This window comes from Bicyclus anynana, chromosome 9 (genome assembly GCF_947172395.1).
Source record: "Bicyclus anynana chromosome 9, ilBicAnyn1.1, whole genome shotgun sequence".
Lineage (NCBI taxonomy): Eukaryota > Metazoa > Arthropoda > Insecta > Lepidoptera > Nymphalidae > Bicyclus > Bicyclus anynana.
This window is the reverse complement of record NC_069091.1, coordinates 13,778,954-13,803,309: the sequence shown is the minus strand read 5'-3', so window position 1 is coordinate 13,803,309 and position 24,356 is coordinate 13,778,954. Positions and strand designations below refer to the sequence as shown.

General features: G+C 37.7%; 2 protein-coding genes across 3 annotated transcripts; one reads left to right on the top strand and one right to left on the bottom strand.

Annotated features, from left to right (window-relative positions):
• Nucleotides 1-1,248: 1,248 nt before the first annotated feature.
• Nucleotides 1,249-13,156, bottom strand: LOC112053227 (organic cation transporter protein-like). Of its 2 annotated transcripts, XM_052883631.1 has the most exons (7): nt 12,845-13,153; nt 9,364-9,571; nt 8,464-8,564; nt 6,904-7,055; nt 6,046-6,672; nt 5,299-5,480; nt 1,249-1,516 (listed from the first exon to the last, which is right to left on the bottom strand). In XM_052883631.1, the coding sequence occupies exons 1-7, from the start codon at nt 13,012-13,014 to the stop codon at nt 1,301-1,303; spliced, it is 1,656 nt and encodes a 551-aa protein (XP_052739591.1). In that variant the 5' UTR covers nt 13,015-13,153; the 3' UTR covers nt 1,249-1,300. The 2 variants fall into 2 exon arrangements, with proteins under 2 accessions (XP_052739591.1, XP_052739592.1); XM_052883632.1 differs by lacking the exon at nt 5,299-5,480 and having other exon boundaries at nt 12,845-13,156.
• A 4,571-nt stretch (nt 13,157-17,727) lies between these two features.
• On the top strand, nt 17,728-23,232 carry LOC112053235 (VWFA and cache domain-containing protein CG16868). Its single transcript, XM_024092606.2, has one exon. It carries the CDS (start codon nt 17,953-17,955, stop codon nt 21,520-21,522), a length of 3,570 nt encoding a protein of 1,189 aa, XP_023948374.2. The 5' UTR covers nt 17,728-17,952; the 3' UTR covers nt 21,523-23,232.
• Nucleotides 23,233-24,356: the final 1,124 nt, after the last annotated feature.

Here is a 24,356-nt window from a genome sequence, read left to right as displayed (position 1 = left end):
TAGTTCTCTGGTATGCAGGTTTCCTCACGATGTTTTCCTTCACCGTTTGAGACACGTGATATTTTATTTCTTAAAATGCACACTACTGAAAAGTTGGAGGTGCATGCCCCGGACCGGATTCGAACTCACACCTTCCGGAATCGGAGGCAGACGTCATATCCACTGGGCTATCACGGCTCTCGAGCTTAGGTAGATACTTGTATATTTGTATTCTGTGGAATAGCTTGTACATGGACATATATTCGAGTCCTCTAGACAGGGGTTGCCTGGTAGAGATACCAGGCAATAGAGATACTTATAAGGTATTTTATATATTATACTTATACAATTTCCTATTGGGCCATTCATTATGTTGAGCCATGTTTTTTTTTAAACTTGGTGTTAAATTTAAGTACCTTATTTCCCTCCAAGAGAAAAGCTTATGTTGTGTTGAGTTGTTGCAAATTGTCTATCTATGAACCGAAGACCTCTCGGTTTGGGATCCAGCCTCTTAACCGAGCAGCTATTATGGGCTTTTGCTCCCATAAAATGTTCTGTAAAATATGGAAGATAACATTGTCAACGTTTGCAACAATTTAGATAGATTATCGAGATCGAGATTTAAGGAGCATTCACTAGGTACCTATAACACTAAATTTCTATAGCGCGATACTTCACAGAAGCGAAAATGCACTGCTTACTCATGAGGCCTCATTAAAGACGGAATTTCCTTATTATATAAGGCCTCATTCGCACGAGAGTTCAAAAAACGATGCCTTAAAACCCAGCGTAAGCGTAGCGTAGCGGGCGTAGCGTAAGTATAAGAAGTTGAATAAAGGTCTACTTTCAATTCCCAAAATTGAAAATGCAACACTGCTCGATAAAAAAATCATCTCATATTTTGACATCGACTTCACTTTGGAGTGGTTAAAAGTAAGCTCATGGTAAAAAATGCTTTCCTATAGCGCGTTCACCTCCATCTTAGCAAAAATTCGCACGAGACTTTTAACAGACGTTAAAAAAGCGTTGTAATACAACAAATGCATGCCCAAAAGTATATTCATATTCACACGACAACGTTTTTAAAACACAACGTTTTTTTCGAACTGTGTTGCATTTTCAATTTTGGGCGTTACAAATAGACCTTCATTTAACTTCATATTTTCAGAGCTTTTTTTACGTCCGTTAAAAAAGCTCTCGTGCGAATGAGGGCTTAGTCCAATTCATACTTATTTACCATCGTGGTCTCTTTCATATGAAAAACAAAACAACTTTTAAAATTGATTTATCTATCTTAATAAAATGCTTCTTTTATTTCTATCTAAAAAACTTCGCCTCTCCTTCTATCTTCGGTACATTCTTCATCAGTTCGCTTGTCAAGCTTAACATTAGCTTTGGCGGCTACACTCCTCGCCACTTGGTCGATGGTGTCCATGAGGGGCAAGTCCCTGGTCTCCGGCGTGAGGATGAGGAGGCAGCTGGCGACGACGGCTGTGCAGCCGAAGCAGACCGGCGCCAGAACTGGTGATACAGTTGCCTGGAAAAATATTTATTTCGTACATATGTTTTACTAGCAGAGAGAGATTTCGTCCGCGTGGAATTCAGTTTTTCAAATATCGCACGGGAACCATGGATTTTTCCGGGATGAAAAGTAGCCTATATGTTAATCCAGAGAGAGCCAAATCGCTTCTCTAGCCGCAGCGTTAAGGAGGAACAAACATACACACCCACTTACACACAAACTTTCGCCTTCGATTTGGGAAATTCTTTCACCGATAGAAAGCTACGTTATTGGCGATCGTCACAGGCTTTACTACCTTTACGTTCCTACGGGAACAGGAACTATGTGGGTGAAACAGCGGAGCGTCTGTTAGCGGTATTTTTTTTTTATAAAATTTGTATTATCCCCGAAGCTATATGACTTAACATACTGTAAAAGGAAAATCTTATCTCTATAATATCCTCTTGTTTATTAAATAAATCATTTTAATAAGAATTTAAATTTAGTTGTGTAAAGAATGACGTATATTATTTAAATAATTTATTAAAGTACGATAGGTACTATATCTGCTTAAATATAGAAGATAGATAGGTATATTCTGTCCCGACATTTTTTGTACAAAACGATGAGTTCTACAAAGTTGTAGTACCTACATACCTACATTATTTTATTCTAACATCAACAGTTTTAGCAGCGTACGCCATGTAAACAAAACTTTTGTACACCTTGGGTTACATTAGGTATTGGAGTTTGAGGAAGGATCCCTATTTTTTTTTAATATAATATAGCCTTCCTCAATAAATGGGCTATCTATCACTGAAAGTATTTTTCAAATCGGACCAGTAACTTCTGAGATTAGTTGTTATGCTCGGTATTTCTCCGCGTGTTCGAATTAGAAATGAGAAATGAGGAGGTACAGCAGAAGAAACCATCAAGTCACCGACATAGCTCAACGAGTCGCAAAGCTGAAGTGGCAATGGGCGGGGCACATAGTTCGAATAGCCGATGGACGTTGGGGTCCCAAGGTGTTGGAATGGCGACCTCGTTCTAGAAAGCGCAGTGTTGGTCGATCGCGACCCTGTACCAGGTGGACTGGCATCTCAGACTAAATACATAAGGACTAGTATCGCACCCAAATTCACAAACAAAATTTTCTGCCATTTTCTAAGGAAAACGAGCTTAGATTTCATACATATCTTATACTAAACTAGCAGTTTTTGTTAGTTTTTTACACCATTTAACTACACAAAAAGGTATTTTTGCGGAGGTTTTTAACTGACGGACACGATTGTAAACTATGAAACATCGATTCTATAGAGACAGTGTTTATAATCGCATAAGATCGTTCACCTTTCGATACCGCCTAGATGGCACTCTCTCGTCTCCTAGGCCCATCCGAGCGGGAGTCCCTCAAGGATCCGTGCTCTCCCCGCTTTTATATTCACTCTTTACGAGTGATATACCCACTAACCATCCAGGTGTGCACATCGCCCAGTTCGCGGATAATACCGCACTGTTTGTGACACACCCTTACCGTAGATCCATAATAGCCCGCCTCCAGAAAGCGGTAACACACTTAGCAAATTTGGTGGTTTCGCAAATGGAGGATAGAGGTAAACCCAGAGAAGAGTGCAGCAGTGCTCTTCTCAAGGAAACTTGCACGCCATTACTTCGATTTAAAAGAGGTCTCCTTACATGGAGCACCTATCCCGTGGCAACGCACTGCCAAATACCTAGGTGTGACCTTTGATACCCGTATGAGCTTCGCGACTCACATACAGAAAGCCAGAAAAAGAGCTGCTTATGTGATGAGTCGTCTCTATCCTATGATATGTGCTAAAAGCAAATTATCCCTCCGCTCTAAGGTCACTCTCTATAAGACCTGCATCCGTCCAATAATGACCTACGCTAGTGTAGTGTTTGCCCATCGCCCAAAGGCGACCCTAAAACCCCTTCAGGTCCTTCAGAACCGATTTATGCGTCAGGCCACGGGCGCTCCGTGGTTTGTGCGCAATAACGACCTACATAGAGACCTAGATCTCCCCACAATAGCTCAATATATGAAACAGCTCTCGAAAACTTATTTTGAGAGAGCCGCCACCCACCCCAACCAACTAGTGGTTGAGGCTTGCAGCTACATCCCCGATATCAACGCTGATTGTAGATCTAGACGCCCAAAAAACGTCCTTTACGATCCTGACGATGACATAACGAACGACAATGCTTCCCAGGCAACACAAACACAAGCTACACAGCGTCTTCGCCGGCGAAGACGAGGTCCCCGATATCTGACGTCACCCAGACGTGGGCTTTTTAACTCACGATCTCGGGGGCGCCCGGACTGATACACTCAGGCCAAAACACCCTTCCCGAACGACCCTCTAAGTCGAGGCCCGAGTCTCAGAGGAGACGCCCTTAGAGAGTCGTTCCGCCCACTACTTTCTTCTGCCTTCGGGCCCCATCAGGCGATGCTTCTGCGCTCGCCCAAACCCCCCGGTGACGCCGCTGAGGTCCCATAAGGAGCCTACGGCACTTACACAATCAGAAAAAAAAAAAAAATTAGATCGTTGATCATATACTTTGACAGAAAAATAATGTCTTTCGAGGCAGGTCTTTATCTAATTAGTCTGAGACTGGCATCATCAAGCGAGTCGTAGGGATTCGCTCTATGCTGGCGGCTTAGTATCGTGATGTTTGGAAGTCCCTACAAATGGCCTATTGTCCTGCAGTGGACTTTCATCGGCTGATATGATGGTGATGATATCACAGACATACAGATTTAATTTCGAATTTATAATAAGTCTTCAGTGAATGTCTCACCATGACCGGCGTCAAAGAGCCACCATGTTTCCCACAGAGAAAACGAGGGTTATATGCACCCTCGTTTTCCCAGTAAGAATCTCTCACGCTGGTGCGGGAATAGTTCCATGATGGACGTGATGAATGATGATGTCTCCCAGTTCCACTGCAGAATAGTTCCATGGTGTACATGGCGATGTCCCCATACAATAAGCTGACGTCACCACCTTATGAGTACGAGTAGATACGACTTAAGTTGTCTCACCATGACTGGCGTCAAGGGAGCCAACATGTTTCCCACAGAGAAAACGAGGGTGCACAGACCCAGTAGAGAACCCCTCACACTGGTGCGGGTATAGTTCCATGGTGGACGTGATGAATGATGATGTCTCCCAAACTCAGTATAGAACACCTCAAACTGCAGAATAGTTCCATGGTGTACATGGCGATGTCCCCATACAATAAGCTGACGTCACCACCTTATGAGTACGAGTAGATATGACTTAAGTTGTCTCACCATGACTGGCGTCAAGGGAGCCACCATGTTCCCCACAGAGGAAGCGAGGGTGCACAGACCCAGTAGAGAACCCCTCACACTGGTGGGGAACAGTTCCATGGTGGACGTGATGAATGATGATGTCTCCCAAACTCAGTATAGAACACCTCACACTGCAGAATACTTCATTGGTGTACATGGCGATGTCCCCATACAATAAGCTGATGTCACCACCTTACGAGTACGAGTAGATATGACTTAAGTTGTCTCACCATGACTGGCGTCAAGGGAGCCACCATGTTCCCCACAGAGGAAGCGAGGGTGCACAGACCCAGCAGAGAACCCCTCACACTGGTGGGGAATAGTTCCATGGTGAAAGTGATGAATGATGATGTCTCCCAAACTCACTATAGAACACCTCACACTGCAGAATACTTCCTTGGTGTACATGGCGATGTCTCCATACAATAAGCTGATGTCACCACCTTACGAGCACGAGTAGATTTGATTTAAGTTGTCTCACCATGACTGGCGTCAAGGGAGCCACCATGTTCCCCACAGAGGAAGCGAGGGTGCACAGACCCAGTAGAGAACCTCTCACACTGGTGGGGAACAGTTCCATGGTGTACGTGACGATGCCGGTGTAACACGCTGACGTTACCAACTTGCCGAATAGGAACAGGCATATCTTCAGCCAGGTATATGCTGTCAACAAAATCATACTTATGCATACTATTTAAATAATCTATACTAATATTATAAAGAGGAAAGATTTGATTGTTTGTTTGCATTGAATAGACTTCGAAACTACTGAACCGATTTGAAAATTTCTGTCACTCTTGGAAAGCAACATAATTACTGGCTATATTTTATCTCCGTATTCCGGAAATTACTAATAAATTGGTTATTAAGTAAATAGCAAAGACGTACCGCCAAGCGAATTAGCATTCCGGTACGATGTCTTGTAGAAACCAAAAAGTAGTAGGAGTAGGATTTTCATCCTACTCCAAACAAGTTAGCCCGCTTTCATCTTGAATTGCATTTTCGATTACCATCAGGTGAGATTGTATAGTCAAGGGCTAACTTGTTAAGAATAAAATAATAAAAAGAGTCAATCAGTCTGTCCTGTCCCTTTTTATCTTGTCTTTTTAACCTGGAAAATATATCTCTTCGTCATTATTTAGAGACTGCATGGTCATTTGCATGATGATACATTTCCACTATCTATCAATATCTGTATTTATGTAATAGAAGAAACTATAAAACTTACATCCAGGAACGACACCACAAGCCACGCAAGATATTCCACAAAGCAAATAGCCGCATATGAGCGGCTTCTTCCTTCCAATCTTGTTCATCAGATACATTGAAATAAGTTCCCCAGGGAATGACATGATCGCAGCCAGCAGGAAGTTCGTATATTTATTCCCGGGCAACCAAACAGAGTTGATTATGAGACCGTAGTAAATAAAAGTCACCGTGAACCGACATACTGTTGCAACTAGAAACCTTTTCAGAACTTCTTTACACCGAAAAACTTCTCTGAATCCTTCTGTTGTTGAATTACCTTCCATATTAAAGGTTACTTTGAGTTTTTCTTCATCCAAATGATCTATATCATCTATGTTTGTATTTAGTTTATTAGTTTTTACTATCAGTTTTAAGGTGTCCTTTGCTGGGATTGCTCTGCCAGTCAGTATTTGCCATCGCGGACTTTCTCTTACGAGGAATATGTAGGAAAGGAATAAAATTGTTGGACTGCATATGATATGGATGAGAGTTTTCCAATAAGGCACCAACATGGCAATCACCGCGAAAACAGCTTCACCCATGTATATAGCGTAGGCAAAAAGCACTCCGGCTAGCATTCTGTTTTTCTTATTTCCAATTTCGATCACTAAAAAACAAAACGCCTTTAAGTTATATAAAGATAGGTATAATATATACCTAGCTAATAACTAATGCTAACCTTACCAAACCCACCATCTATTAAGCCCATGTGCCTGCAGCGCTAATACCTTAACATCCGATAAAACTGATCTGTGTTTCTGGTAATAATGACGCAACGACTTATAATGTACTTGTATTGACGTAAACGAAAAGTTCATAGGTTATAAATGTGACTTACTTATAACTGAACCTGCAGTATAAACTCCTCCGGATAGAGCTGATTCCAGAAACTCAAGTCCAATGTATACAGGGTATGAGTTTGCCAACGTCTTGAAGTTGCCAATACAGCAGGCTACTGAGCAAATTACTATTGTAGGTTTGCGGCCTATTCTGTAAATGAAGACTAGTTATTTACACCTATCTGGCTCTGGGGTTAGTCAAGTGAAATGCTTGTAATCTAAACGATGACGAAGATTGCAAACTGTTAAGTTTGAGGAGAGTTTCTCGAACGTGAACGACGATTATTTATGCAATAGTGGAGATAGAGCGAGAGTCTGTGATGGCCGGAACTTCGTGGTTTTATAAAAGCTGGCTTGTCAGCCCATGCTCTTGCCTTATGAAATTGTTCGTAGGCCAATTTGGAGTTTGGGCCGTAGGGTCTTTGGGATTTTGCAGGTTTCAAAGGTCCAGACCATCAATTGTCTAAGTAAATATTATCAAACGTAAATTTGTACTAATATTATAAAGTTTGACGGCCTCCGTGGCGCAGTGGTATGCGCGGTGGATTTTCAAAACGGAGGTCCTGGGTTCGATCCCCAGCTGGGCAGATTGAGATTTTCTTAATTGGTCCAGGTCTGGCTGGTGGGAGGCTTCGGCCGTGGCTAGTTACCACCCTACCGGCAAAGACGTTCCGCCAAGCGAATTAGCGTTCCGGTACGATGTCGTGTAGAAACCGTAAGGAGTGTGGATTTTCATCCTCCTCCTAACAAGTTAGTCCGCTTCCATCTTAGACTGCATCATCACTTACCATCAGGTGAGATTGTAGTCAAGGGCTAACTTGTAAACAATAAAAAAAAAAAAAAAAAAAAAAAAAAAGTCAAACAGTTTGCGCATTTTTTTTTAACGTGTTGGAGTGTAATTAGTAATTATTTTTGTATATGATAGCAGGTCTCACGAGGCTAGTCTATTAATTAGTATAAGGCTATTTAATAGCCTAGCCTCGGATTTACAGTTATTAGTAAATACATTATGCTGTTTAATTTCTGCCACCACCACCTTTAAGAAATTCGATACCCTGTGTACTGTACCCTGTGTAACCATGCTAATTACATTTATTCTGGCAAAAAAATTGCAACTTTACCGAGTACAATTGATCTCGTTTTCATTGCTATTGAATTTTCAAGACTCCTTTTTTCTCTATGATGATTTCATTATTACTGTACAACGGAAAAATATGGGACCAATTTGCTGCCTCCTAATATCTGCCACCCTGGCTACCAGCCATCTTAGCCTCATCATCATCATCATCATCATTATTAACAGCCGATGGACGTCCACTGCTGGACATAGGCCTCTTGCAAGGATTTTCAAACAAAACGGTCTCAAGCCGCGAACATCCAGCGGCTCCCTGCAACCCGCTTGATGTCTTCAGTCCACCTAGTGGTCCATCTTAGCCTACCTATTGGTAAATCCGCCACCGTGCCTTACTTGTTGCTTGCTGCCGAGCTACTAACTACGTCCGGAATGGTGATACGTAAATCGCCATCTCAATTTCAGCAGTTAAGCTTCTCGTACTTACGTGTCAGCCATCCATCCAGCTACCAGCATTGCTAGCGCCATTCCGATGTTGTGAATGGCTCCAATTAAACTCACTTTCCATGGCTGACACGCCAAGTTGAGCTGAAACCAACGTATTCTAGTTAAACTAAAATCCTTTCAGAGTCCTACCGTCTTTGAGTAGTAGGTATTTCTAGTATAGTCTAATGTTAAAGATGAGATCGAGTAAAAAATGCGAAAATATAAATATAAGGGGGAGAAAGACGGGTTTTAATACATCGATTTTCACTCGGACGAAGTCGCAGGTATTTAATATATTACATTATTTTTTAATATATTATAAAAAAATATACATATTAGTCTCTTTAAACAGGACATTGACCTAAACAGTAGTAGGTACAAGTAGGTGCATAATTAAAATGAAATTACCACGGTATACATTTTTTGTAATTTGTGACAATTGCTACACGCAAATTACTGGTAATTAGTTAATGGTTATTGGAGTAAGAATGACTTATGTAAGATTACCAGCATATGATATCGAGATACACGTAGGCTTGGTAATGTTTGCCCGAAGATTATATGCCATAGTCATCGTATTCCCGAATTTCATTTGCCCCAATTTATGGAATTAGGGTTTGGAAGGTTTTTTTTATCCTCTACAAGTTAACCCTTGACTACAATATCAACTGATGGTAAGTGATGATGCAATCTCAGATAGAAGCGAGCTAACTTATTAGGAGGGGGATGAAAATCCACACCTCTTTCTTTTTCTACACAACATTAATATATTCTTGAATTCGATATTTTTTTGGAAGACAGAAAGTCTTATAATATGGACCCAGGACTGGAACTTAGACCCCAATAATGCGAAGCCACATACTCAAACCAATGGACCACCGTGACAGAAAAGATTACCTACCGTAGAATATACGGTATTGTTGTTCTCATATATCCAATCCCTGCATTCATCAACTGCGACGGTAAAGCTGTTGTTGGTGCAGAAATCGCCTTGTTGTTGTGCGATTGTTGTGTTTAACACTGGTTTGGCGCAGTTGTCGACATGAGTTGTCGGCCACCATGGTACTTCGAACTTCGGAGTTGAAGAATCGCATTCTGGTATACGACATCTAAAATAATAATAATAATAATTTATTTATTCATGAGAAAGTACAAAAGGTTTACAGAACTTGCTATAGACATACATACTTTCTACCTTGACAGGTGTATGAATATTAAAAATAATATTATACTAAATAATAATTCCAAAATTCCAATAATTAAATATTCAATCGGTGAACATGGTATAAATAAAAAAAAAATACAAGTACAATTAGCATAATTTGACGAAGCATTCTTAACATCAATAAACAATATCCTTCGATTATAAAGTCAAGATTATAAAGTCAAAGTCATAGTCTAAAATAAACAATATCCTTAGATCATGTTGACAATGATGATGATGATCATCATCATCATCATCATCATTGTCAACACATAATCGGCTCACTGCTGAGTTCGCTCTCCACTCAGAATGAGAGGGATTAGGCCAATAGTCCACCACGCTGGCCTAATCCCTCTCATTGCGGATTGGCAGACTTCACACACGCAGTCTGGTATGGAGGTCTCACAATGTTTTTCCTTCACCGTACGATGCTAAAATCTAATCAAAGAATACCTACAAAAATCTATTTGATGCGATGCGTCCGATACGTATGGTGCGGATTTGTGGACGCCTGCTATTAATTATCACTTTTAAAACGCCAGGTGTATCGTCGTAACGTCATGCCAGGAGAAATAGGGATGATGACAGTTTTTTAAATTGTATATAAATTAAGAGTATGCTAATAGTAAAGCAATTTTGTAAAAGTAACAGGATATCTGCGATCATTACTTTCGGAGCTACAGGAATTTAAAGGGTCAGATTTACGGCGCTGCCGCGGATCCCTGAAAAACGCCCCACACAAAATGGTACAATTTAATGACGTCGTAGTTACATAATGATCGTTAGATTTATATGGTCATTCAAATAAAATTACAAATATCTTTGGTATTTGTGCATTTATGTTTATAGTTTATTTATTGAAAAATGTCACAATTAATGTAAGGAAGCTAAAACTGTATGAATTTTCATCTAATTACGATAAAAGATTTTTAATATTTTTTGAAATTGTATATTCTTATTTATTTTGCAAATATCCAGACAATCTTTGCTTTTTATGTATAAATTAGTTAACATTGACATTATTTACCGGAATGTATCAATATCTAAGCCAATAGTCCTCCACGGTAGCCCAATGTGGATTGGCAGACTTCACACACGCAGAGAATTAGGAAAATTGTCTGGTATGCAGGTTTCCTCAAAATGTTTTCCTTCACTGTTTGTGACACATGATATAGGTATAATTTCTTAAATTGCACATAACTGAAATTTTGGAGATGCATGCCCCGTACCGGATTCGCACCTACAAACGGAATCGGAATAGCTTTTTTTACTTTTGTCATGACTGCATTTTTTCCTTTCTTTTCCTGGGAAGCACCGCCAGATTAAATGTTATTGTAGACTAGCTGACGACCGCTTGTTCGCCTCAGTTTCAACGCGCTAGTGACATATCTTCGGCCAAACCAATAAAGATTTGGTTCATATTTTGACCATAAATTAAAAATGAAGATGCAAATTTTTTTTTTTAAGAATTAACAGTGGTTTAATTTTTAATAGTTATATTAGCTATGTCAGCTGCTTTCACTGTACCCTGACGGCATGATTTGTATTGTAATGTCACAAGGCCTTCATGAATTAAGTATATTCATTTGAGATAATTCTTTTGTTTTTGATATCCTTTATTTGACACTGAATTTTAACGCTTATCCAAACCGGTTTCACAAATCTTGTGAAGGAATTAAAATAGTAGATTGTTATACAAGGGGCTAAAAACCCATTTTAAACGAGGTATTTTTAGGGCACGAGCCGAAGGCGAGGACCGCCTAAATAGAAACCGAGTTTATAATGGGTTTAGCCCCGCGTGTTACACAATTATTTTCACTACGATTGCGAGAAAATAAAATAACTAGGTACAGTATTCAATGTTTTATTTTATTTGAAAATTAAATGTAGGTACAAAATTCTACAACTTCGGATGTTAGGGGAGATGCTTTTACCCGGTAACTTAATTTCCGACTACTGTAAAGTTGAATAATGAGTATGAGGGGTAAACATGGGAGATAATTGTTTAAAAAACACCATCCGTAAGTGAATGCACTTGTTGTTCTTTTCTCCACTTATTAAATTTTTCGTAAGTAGGTCTTTCATTTGTAAGTCTTTTTTGATCCATCTCCAAATTAGGGTCACCATTCTCACTAGATGAAGATATAACAATTAATGTTACGAAACATGTAAATTACGGTCATAGCTTCATAATGAGTTTATTAAAAAAATCAAGTATGTATGATTATTCACGTCAATTGTTTTTAAAATTCTCGCTTTTTAATTTTATTTTTATTTTACATGAGAAATAGGAAAAGGTAAGTATTACACCGTACAGGATGTCACATGTCTTCAAATCTCGCTCTATTCGCAACTCAATAAAAATTAAATAAAAAATGAACGCATTCCACAGACAAGAACGCTGCATTTTATTCAAATTTAAAGTTTTTTAATTATTTTTCAAAACTATCAGGGCCTTACCTATAATGATTCTATTTTCGAATAAAACCTCCTCCTCCGTTTTATAGTAAGCTAGTGCTTGGCTAGTACTCGTAACAGACAAGAATTTAAAAAACAAAATTACTTTAGCCCCTAGAGGCTGAAATGCTTGTTTAGCCCCGCTGTGGAGTAGTAATATGAAAGTTGATTTTGAGCAAGAGTAGTGAAAAATAAATAGGACATACCCTAAATCCTAAATTGAAAATCCGTAAATTAACTTTTACGTAAAAAAGAGGAATGTTATACATTTGACTTGTCTGTACGTGTCTGCATGTATGTGGCATCGAAGCTTCTAAGCGAATAGACCGATTTTACTCCGGGCGTAGCTTTTGCCGTATCCTGCCGTTTATTAAGTACTAGCTGACGCCTCGCAGTTTCACCCGCGTGGTTCCCGTTCCCGTAAGAATATGGGGATAATATATAGCCTATAGCCTTCCTCGATAAATATGCTATCTAACTCTATCTATGCTATCTAACATCTAACTGAAATAATTTTTGAAGTCGGACCAATAATTCTTAAGATTAGCGTGTTCAACCAAACAAACAAAAAATTGTGCATCAGTGCGCTCAGCACAATCGGATCACTTTTTGCGTTGATTTTGTAGGCTTGTTAACTAATAACAAATACACGAAAACCCAAAACCCAAAACCCAAAACCCAAAATAAAAAATATAAAAATTTACCAATTTTAGAAACCTACCTGTGATTCACCTCTCCCGCTACGAATATGTAGTTGACGTTCATCATAGAGACAAACATCGCCGGGAGGCAAGCGTAGAGATATTGTAGGATTTGATATTTGCCGAACGTTTCCAATATATTTGACACACCGCACTGTTCATCTTTGCATTGCTTGGATTTTTTAAACATATTAAAAGTTTTTTTTTTATTTCTAGGTAGGTGTGTAGGTACCTTTTGTATTTTCCCGCGTTTGTTTGTTCCTTTATCTATTAATTAATATTAATATTTTAATAATATAGTACAAGCTTTACGTAATAGGTCTAAAATATGTCGGTATTTAATCGTTACCACCAGCACCACTGTTTTATATATTCACTGATATCTCACTCACAATAAAGTATTAATTCTATTAACTTTAGAAAAATAATATCTATCTACTCTTAGATACCTAATTAAGTAGGTAAGTATTTTTAGTTTACATATATTCTGTCATGAGCATTTTAAAATTAAATTAAGTAAGTTTTAAACACTAAACATTATTAAGAGCCTAATTTATTTATTTGTAATTTATTCGGTTATTTTATTTATATTATTAACGGCCAGTTTAGCCTTCAACTTAGATTCCAAGAAAGTGTTACATAGTGTTTTATTGAGTGTGAACAACTGCGAACTGTTACTAACTCACAATACTATCTGTTATATTTAAACGTTATATAGATAGGGTAATTACACACGAGAATCGCGTTGTTAAATAACACAACACAAGTCAGCTGAGACAAGAGCGCAATAAGTATTGATAGGACGTAGCTTTGTCACAAAACAAAGGTTATAGCTCATTGATCCCGCTCGGCGTCTGATCACCACCTCGTCGCTCGCTGTCCACTCGTTATAAGGTGGACCGCGGTACGCCGCGTGACAATCAGTGAACGTCACGTAGTCCGCCGATGGTCATCACGTTGTTCTTCTCTGGCGCAGTTAGTAGTGCTGTGAATCTCAACAGAGAGGACCTGGGTTCGATTTCTAGCCCGGGTAAGTTTAGGATTTTATATTTTCTAAATTGGCTTAGGTATGGTGGCATAGGCCGTAGGCAGTTACCACCCTACCGGCAAAGACGTACCGCCATACGATTTAGCGTTCCTGTACGATGCCTAACTTGTATAAATAACCTTGTACCTCTTTCAAATAAGCCCGCTTCCATCTTAGATTGCATCGTCAGTTAACATCAGGTGAGATGGCAGTCAAGGGCTAACTTGTCATTGAATAAAATAAAAATAAAAAAGAGGTATACGTCTTCCTGTATACATGACTGCGGAGAACGCGCAATCCATTCGGGAACCGCGCGTGAACATCGCTAGGCAAACATGCAAACCACGGCTGATACACACTCAGCACGTCATCCCACAGCTGAGGCGCTCCGCAGTTGACGTAGTAGCGTATGAACATAGTACTCCACACAAACGATACTAACCACTCGAGGCGAGGCGATACTTATCAGGTGTCGGGTGGGACCACTGAGTTGTGACCTTTACTTGCTCGTCTTGATATTATAGTAAGTACCTATTATCAACGAATCAACGATCTCTAAACCTACTTTTATAATAGACTTTTGATAGACAGACATAAAAAAATCCGTTTCCGGCCGTCCGTTTAGGCTTTAAGTTTTTCCTTTTGAGGTACGTAAAAAATCAATTATGTATGTTATGTACCTAGTACGTACCTAGGTAGCAATGTGCAATACTTTAGAAAGGCTGGACCGAATTTGATGAATTGTTTTGTTGTGTTTGAGTAGGCGTTTGCCTCGATAGGCCTGTGCAGCATGAGGTCCAGGTTCCAGTTCTTTCAAGAAATTCTTACTAAGTACATAGTAAGGTACCCCACTAGCAAGCTAGTTTATCTAGAGTCATATTTTAGAGACACGGCGAATAACACCACTAACTTTCCTAAGTTAGTGATGTTACATGCCCTGTCTCTAATTATGGGTTGGTTAACAACCTAGTAGGTATAATATATCAATGGCCTGTTGTACATTTTAGAATTATGTGATATAATTGAATTATCGTGATAGCCCTGTGGATTTGTCCTCTGCCTTCGATTCTGAGGGTGTAGGTTCGCAACTGGACCGGTTCATACACCCCCAACTTTTCAGTTGTGTGCATTTAAAAAAAATTAATATCACGTGTCTCAATCGATGAAGGAAAACATCGTGAGGAAACCTGAGAATTTTCTTATTTCTCTACGTGTGTAGTCTGCCAATCCGCATTGGGTCCGCGTGGGTGACTATTGGCCTAACTCCTCTCATACTGAGAGGAGATTCATGCTGAACAGTGCGCCGAATATGGGTTGATAATGATGAAAATGATAATATCGTTGTAAAACTTGGTGTGCCGTGTATAATAGTATTTATCTGTGTAAACAACTTATCCGTAGTAAAATATTAATACCTACTGGCTAAATTACATCTCGTTAACGACCCTCGCAGCAGCATATAGTTATTATTATAGCAATTAAGGATGGTTTACCATTTCTTATTTTTAAATTGACTCTATTTAAAATATAAAAATGATTAAATTGATCTTTATAAACAATAGGTATAGGTTCCTGAAGATATTTAGTTTGGTCGAGAAAACGTTGAGAGCACCTACGTTTAACTAATCTATACTTAAGTATAATAAATCTGTAGAGAGGTCAATTCAGGTAAAAAAAGTAAAAAAGGTACATGAAATATATTTCCAAAATAACTATCAGGGGGTGATTAGTGATCGATACTGATGCCAAAAATGCAATCAGTAAAATTTTTGTCTGTCTGTCTGTATGTTCGTTATAGTAACAAAAACTAAGTACTAGATGGATTTTAACGAAACTTGGTACAATTCTTCATACTCCTGGGCAGGCTCCTAGAATATTTTTCATCACGCTACGATCAATAGGAGCAGAACAGTGAAGGGAAATGTTGGGAAAACGGGAGAAGTTACTCCATTTTTACAGCGATACTACTGTAAGGGCTGGATTAAAGAGGTCTAAGGGCGGACGAAGTCGCGGGCGTCCGCTAGTATAAAATATCAATTGATCAGTAGGTACATTCATTCATCGTTGATGATTGAATATGATTGGGCACACCGTCTCACTTAGTTTGTCAATGATGGAGCTGTACACGCAATCATTATCACAAATGCTTCGTTTCAGGGGTTAAATTTATTGAACCCCGCTACCTACCAACACATCCAAATAAAGATGAAGGTTTGGTATGTTTGATTAAACTCGCTAAGCTTCGGAACTACTGGTTTTAATTGAAAAACTCACTCTAGATTTTTATTTAATATTTTCTACTTCATACCTACATTCTACAATACGAGGTATAATGCTCCCGTCGCCAATTACTTAGCATCTTGGGAACCCTTTAAAAAAAGTGTGCCGATTGAAGATCTTTTGAACATCGATCTATTTTTTTGAAACCTGCTATCATTTAAAGCCACCGCAGTTGACCATGGTCTTTACTACATACCTGGCTACTGTAGTTACCTATGGTAGGAACACAATATGCTGACTAACAACGTTCATAAAAATGAGATGTGTCTGGCTACGCACGCTTTTTTTTATTCGACCTGCGACGTAAAATGGCTGGCTAATGAAAGTAGAGACTGAAATCGTCCGAAAAATTTAAAAATTAATTTAAACAAATTAAAAAAGCATACGTTTTCATAATTTGTTTAAATTATTTTTTATTTGTGAATACATTACTACCAATAATTATAAGTATTAAACTCAGTTATTCCAATATCTGCACTATAATTTTCAAAATTTACTCCGACTTTTTTAAATTTGGCGGGCGATTACAGTCTCTACTTTCACTAGTCAACACAAAATGAGATTTAAAAAGATTAAAGTCCCCGCCTTCATTTGTAGTCTGTGGTCCCCGCTATTTTCATCATAGATTTATTACAAGTCTATGGTTTTAATTATACTTGTGGTATGGTTTACTTCAGAGGATTTTCTATTTTTAGATAGCTGACCACTGACTAGTTGACTACAACGTTCTTGTTGAGTGTCATAGAGGAATATATAAAATAAAAAATAAAAATTAGAAAATGGAGATCCATCGCACTCAAATTCACGAACAAAATTGACTGTCGTTTTTCTTTTACTAAACTAAAAGATTTTGGCCGTTTTTTATGCCATTTAACTACACAAACCGGCATTTTTAGGGAGATCACACACTGCAAGACTGCTTACACGACGAAAACGATTACAACAATGAAACATCGATTCTATAGCAACAGTTTTTATAAACGCGTTAGATCATGGCTTATGATGCCATAGGGGTAACGGTTAGCGAGGCAGGTCCTGTTATTTAAATGGTCTAAGTTGAGTGTAGAGCCATTTTAAGTCATAAACAACAACAAGTGTAATCAATCAAATATTTTATTGTACTCTGTGGCGAAAATGCTGGATGTTTTTCAGGGTTCCCAACTTAGGGGTTTTCCCCCCAGATTTAGGGGGCAAATAAGTGAAATGGGATTTTTTTAGGGGTCTGAAATTTTTAGGGGTATTTTCAGGGATATTTTGACTGTTTAATGTTTTTAAATTGATGATGATTTTGATATTTCTTTCTTGGCCTAGCGACTTATAACGACATATAATACGTTATTCTACAACCACTCTGAGGCAACTGGCGGCAATTTTCATCGAATATAAAAAAAATGGTAAATTTATTAATTGTCAACATGTATGATTTCGAAAAGATCTGAATCTTCAGATAAAGACGTAGTATTTTGTCTGTATTAAATATAGACTATTGAAACTTATATTATTTCTAAATTATTATGAATTTATATTTTTCAGGGGGAGAACTCAATAATTAAGGCGATTTTAGGGGTTTTTGACACAAACTTTAGGGATAAATATTTTAGAGAGTTGGTAACACTGATGTTTTTATTTAACAACAAACGCATTTTTTTATAAATTTCTAATTATTTTATAGTTTTTTGTGAATAAAAGCACAATTTTATACTGGAAGTGTAATTGAAATTGAGCCTAATTATGAAACCGCAGCAGAATTCTCAGTTAACCTACACGTGTAAAGAAAATCATTATCAATTAGTGTGACGGCGAAGATTTGATATTGATAAGATGAAGTTGATACTGCTAGTGTTCACAAGTACATTTTACAGTACTATATTAGCTCAAAATGAGAACTGTACGAGGAGTAGCAGCCGCTGTGACTATAAACCGAACGTTCGTGTCTTGTCAGACACCTTGGCGTCAAAGTTCAGTGATATAGTGATCAAAGAGCTCGGAAGTGAATACACATCGCATTTAGAGATTAGAACTGCTTACAAAGTGAACCGCTATCAGGCCTCCGACACTAATACATTGATCAATATAGCTGATAAGTTGAACTACAAACTCTCATCCGCTATAAACATTTTGATGGACATGAATAATGATATAAACAAAACCGACACTCCGTCCTTTACGCATCCTTGTCCATTTAACTCTATCCGTAAGTCTGTTCTTATAAAAAGTTCCAATGTTTTTGTTGATATATCTCCTGCGAACATGAGGTCCAATATATTGGACAGATTCAAGGACTTGAAGGTCAAAAGGCAGTATTTCCTATCGCACAAGGACTATGCGACAGACAAAGACTGTGCTGCCATGCCACACTCGAATTTAAGATACTTATATCACAAGATAGTGCATTCTGTACCAAAACTTGTTGTCTTCATAATCAATAACAATATGAATGGTGAGGCGCTACAACAAGCCATCAACGTTGCAAAAGAAATAGTCTATTCTCTACAAAGTGTTGATTTGTTTGCATTAAAAGTAACTAATATGACTGGCTTTATGAAATTTGAAGACAGCTGCAGTAGTGATTGTATGTCGAACCTGGGGAACGCAACAGACAATAATAAAATGCTATTTCGTGAATATCTAAGCACTTTGGAAATGTCAACTATCATCATATCACCAAATATAATTAACGAAGAAATTATAGAATTATTGAACGAGAAGCAACTTCCTGTATATAAATTATTCATTTTCCTGACTGATACAAAAATATTCAGAGATGAAATGTGGTTTAAAATATATCCCTTCAACCAATATATTGATGAGACAGTTAAATTTACTATTGGATTAATTAATACATATGACAATATGAAGAACAGTTCGTTGGAGATACTACATTTTGATAAACAACACAATCGCTACCATGAACATTCAGTTATGAAACTACATATTAACAACAGTGAAGTCATAGGTCAAATTGCCTCTGCGTTCATTTCCCTGCTTCCATACAAATATGAAAATAAACTGCAAGCGGAGGGACCTGTGTGGGAAGCCACCGAGAGAGACTTCATGATATCACTTGTGTACCCCATATCCACAGGTATTATAGGACTAGATCTCTATTGGTCTGATTTAGCGGAAGACATTATTTATTTTAAGGGATCAAACCATAAAAAGAGAGCATTTATAATGGATTTCTCTGGTAAGGTACTAATGCATACATATTTTCCCAGGCCGGAATCTGCCTCAGGCAAAATTAAGTTTACAAATCTTGATGCTGTGGAAACCAGCACCAATATAAGTATTGTTAAGCAAAAAATATTTAATATAGCTTCAGGAAACATTACTGTGGATCATAATAATTCTTCTACAAAAATAGTTTACTCATGGGAATGGGTGCAGGGCTTATACATTGTATGTGTTGTATCAGAAGTACCTGACAATAGTTTAATGAACAAGACAAATGTATTTTTTACAAGAACGAGCAAGGAAATATTGTTGCATAGGATAGATTTATTTCCACCTAAAACTGGCAAAATATGTAGGCATTTTAAGCAAATTTCAACCGTAGACCAGGGTACTGTTTACTTAAGTCCTTCCAGTTTCCAATCGCCGTTCACATATCTATATGATATGGGCGATGGTCAGGAAGCTGTTACCTACATGCAAAATTATTTAGCTTATTTAAGAAGTGTAGCCCATGGGTTGCTTTCCAATCCAGGGTTGAAGAATGAAATACAACAGGATGTTGGATTCTTAAATTCTATTTTATCCTTTTACAAACGGCAGCATTTACATGGTCCTCATTCTAAATACATAGTCAGGAGGTATGCAGTTACAGAGAATGGTGTTCTGGTTATGTTTCCTGGTACAGTGTTAGAATATGATTATGAACCAGTGCGAAGGCCATGGTATACTTATGCTTTAGAAAATCCTGGTAAAATTATATTAACTCCTCCCAATTTAGATGTAGGTGGGGCAGGATATATTGTAACAATTTCCTATGCAGTTCGAAGTCCTATCTACCCGACGATGGTTGTGGCTATGGATGTCACCATGGGATTTCTTTACAAGCTTCTCATTGATAGTTCACCTCTATGTGCTATACCATATATTAAATGTTTCATTATGAATAATCGAGGATATTTAGTGTCTCATCCGGGTCTGATGGACCCTAATAGCTCAGGTCCTATTGAACAACAACATATAACACACAAGGAATCAATGATAGCTATTGATATGTTGAATCACAAAGGTTTCGTCACCAAAAGGTTGTGCAGTAACTTTTATGATAAAACTATTCAGAGATTCTATGAATTCAACACATCTTTACCACATGTGCTGTCTAATGTTGTGTCAGGTGACCATTGTGTGCACTACTACATTGCATCAATTCAGGGTACAAATTCTTTTATAGGCCTTGTCAACGCATCTTGCAGTGTCGGAGCTTTTTGCCCTTGCAGTATGGTCGATCGTCTTTGTCTTAATTGCAATCGCATGGAACAAACGGAATGCGAATGTCCGTGCGAGTGCAGTTCGGAATCCTATGAATGTCCCAATGCGAATTCTTCTAGACTCGATCAGGACGTACCAATTTGTGGAATGACACCTGAAAACAACAATCATAAATCTCACTACTTCCACAATTTTGCTGAAAATTTAAAATCCTGTTTCGATTTTCAATGTGAAACTTACGTCACACACTCGTCGTGTTTAGGTGTTTTGGGATGCGAATGGTGTCAAATAGACGCGGACGCGAGGACGCCTCTTTCGACGCCATTCTGCACATCGCAGTCCACCTGCTTCAATGGTGTTCTGGGTGCTGTCACACCTTATGGTGAGGGGACGTTCGGTCACGTGAACAGGGACGCTTTCGCCAGTTATTCCGCAATTGGTCCCATAGCCGGATGTATAGTCACGGTTAGTCTGATCATAGCTGTCGCTGTATATTGCTACAGACAGAACACTTCGTCAGATAGCTGCCACAACTTGTACGTTGATGGACCAGCTGAAACCTGGCATGATGCTGATGTTCAATTGAGTCATTTGCCGTCTGATGACCTGCCTGATATGTCTGGACAGGATAAATTGTTGCCTGCTATGGAAATTGAAGCTCCTATTTCGCCGTATCGTGTCATCACAGGGTACAGGCGACCCCACACTGCTGGGGGTTCCGACCACGGTTATTCGACAATGACACCACATGAGGATTCTGAAGCTACTGGTTTCTCAGTGAACGATCCTACAATTTTATCGGATGACACCAAATCAGATGCTAGTTTTCCTGCCCCAGCAAAGATCAAACCAAGGCTAAAAGTTCCCGATCTTACAATGACAGTACTGCCCTGTGGAAAGAATAGTGTTATAGCACCAGTGACTGTACACAGAGATAATGAGGCATCTTAATTGTGTTTTAAACTACCTCTTTTGTACAGAAATAAAATCGATGTTGTGATATAAAATAGTTACTCGCATACTTTAAGTTTGCCAATTACAGTTACAAAATGCTATTTTTGTATTTTTGTTTTTTAATTTTCGGTGCTTGACAATAGGACAATGGATACTATTACTATGTATAATAAAAATATAGTAAAACTATCAACTAACTTTCGATAAAATTATTAAGCATTATTTCCTGTTTAATATTATAACAATTTACTTTGTAATATTTTATTAAGAAATCTTTTAAATGTACTTATAGTGACTTAAGTTAAGTGTAAGTTTTAGTTCAATTTACATGGAAATTTTGGTTATGTATATTTTTATACAAGCTATTATACTTAATTAGTAAGTAAATAAACTAATCTTTTAAACCTAAAACATTATATAAGCGTTAAATGTATACTCTTCTAGCTTATATTGTATGACAATTCTAATATTTTTTTATAAACATTACATACACTACAAGTATTTATGAATTTTAATCATTGAATCATATTTGGGAATAATTTTCTGAAGACATTGTTATGTTTTATCAATCACTATATCAAATATACCTATTTATACTTATAATATTAAAAACTGTTACTTCTAGTCTGAAATAATAACTAGTAAAAGTAGTTTGTATTACAATATGTACCTACTTTAATAAACTTAAAAATATACCTACTATTGAAGCTGATATCGACTAAATATTTTTTTTATAAATTTCGATTTAATTAATATTTAAAGTTTTTAGAAAGTTCAAATCAGTGGCAGCTATGATATAGTTATATCCATTTAAGCAAATAGGCAGTGCCTACCTTTGCCTATCCTTTTGATGCATTGTACCTATTTAAATGATATTTAAGTAAATTAATCAGGTTGTACCCTACAGGTAAAATTCATTATTAAAATAAGCATACTATGTATTCTGTGTAGCTACTTATTGTGTAATTTAATTTTGTTATAGTACTTATTGTTATATTCTAGAATTTGAACGGACATCTGTGTTTTCTACAATATTGAAATAGGTAAACTCAACTCGGGTGAATTTGTCTGATTATAGTGTTTCTCAGATAGCATGGGTACGGTGAAAACTTTCAAGAGTGAAACGAACTGTCACCCGCACCAACCTACATGTACACAAACGAACTGTATTATCTAAAGTCTAAACTAGTTTTCATATGTTGCATGAACAAACTTATAATTATGCTCCTTGTATGTGTTTTAAACTAATCGAGCTTTTTTGACAAATTCAGTGGAACCTATTCTGTTTATCTATTTTAATATTATGTATGTGCTTATAATCAGTGGCGTGCACAAGGTGTATGACTAGGGTATGCACTATAATATGTAGGTACTTGCAATTTGTACAAAATGGAAAATTTCTTCTATAATGCAGATGAGTTATCAGGGTAGGCACAGCATTTTTGCATCTATAAAGTGCACGTCACTGCTTATAATGTAAGCAGCTCGCGCTGATTAATTTGACACCTGCTCGGATGATGTTTGTTTGGATGTATATGGTGTCAAGATTATTGCGCACGAGTTATATGTACCTACTCTGTGAAGAATTTGTTTTTTTTTTTATAAAATGTGCCAGTGCCTCCTGTATTATTAAGCAGTATGTGTACGTATTTTAAGACTGACTTCGATGTTGCATTTACATAATGTACAATAAATTTTGTAAAAATATCTAATGTGGTATGTCATTTAGTATTTTTTATAATAACGTAAATATATGCTACTCTAACTACTATTAAATGCCATAAACTATTAGGAAAACATAAGTAGATGACAAACATTACTGCTATAATCAAAGCCAACATAAATGCAATAGGTACAGTATAATCATATCCGACGCAACCGATAGACAGGCGACGCGTCGCCTGTCTATCGGTCTTTTACCGGATAAACTTTAAAAAAAGAATATTTGAAAATACCATTTTGAAATCCTCTTCGTGAGCCCTCGAATTTGATACTCAGATAGCAATATTCGAAAAAAAAAATTTTTTTCACCTCGAGTCTATAGCGTCTCACAGTCGTGTTGGTTTTTTTTAACTTCACCTACCTATCTAAGAACATTTGTGTTGTCAAGAGAAATCTAATAATATCTTAATAACGTAAATCCGTTCCGCGGTTTAGAAGCTATGAGGTATTATACAATATTACATACTTACATCATCATCATTATCTCCTCTCAGAATGAGAGGGGTTAGGCCATAGTCCACCACGCTGGCCTAATGCCGTTTTGCAGACTTCACATACGCAGAGAATTAAGAAAATTCTCTGGTATGCAGGTTTCCTCACGATGTTTTTCCTTCACCGTTTGAAACACGTGATATTTAATTTCTTAAATACACACATACAAGATACGCGCGAAAAACATAACCCTTCTTGCAGTCGGGTAAAAATAGCCCGTCAACCCGCGTTGCAACAGCGTAGTGGGTCTGACTAAGCTCCAAAACTCATCCTAAAAGAAGAGGGCGGCCGGGCTCTATAGTGGGTTGTTAAACATTCTGATAATAGGTTTTTTACAAAACGGAGGTCCTGATAAATTCTTTTACCACAGGAATGGGACCTGTGCGCGTGAAACAGGGCGTCGGCTAGTGAAGTATAAAGTTGTTAAAAGTCGAAATAAAACGATTTACTCGTAATTGTAGGTAGTTTTTAATTGAACTTCCAAAAGTAGGATATACTCGCACCTGTTAGAACGAGGGTCTACGATAGCCTTACTTCATTTTTGGAGGCTTTTTGTCAGCGTCAGACTAATTACATAAGGATTAGTATCGCACCGAAATTCACAACGAACGAACGAA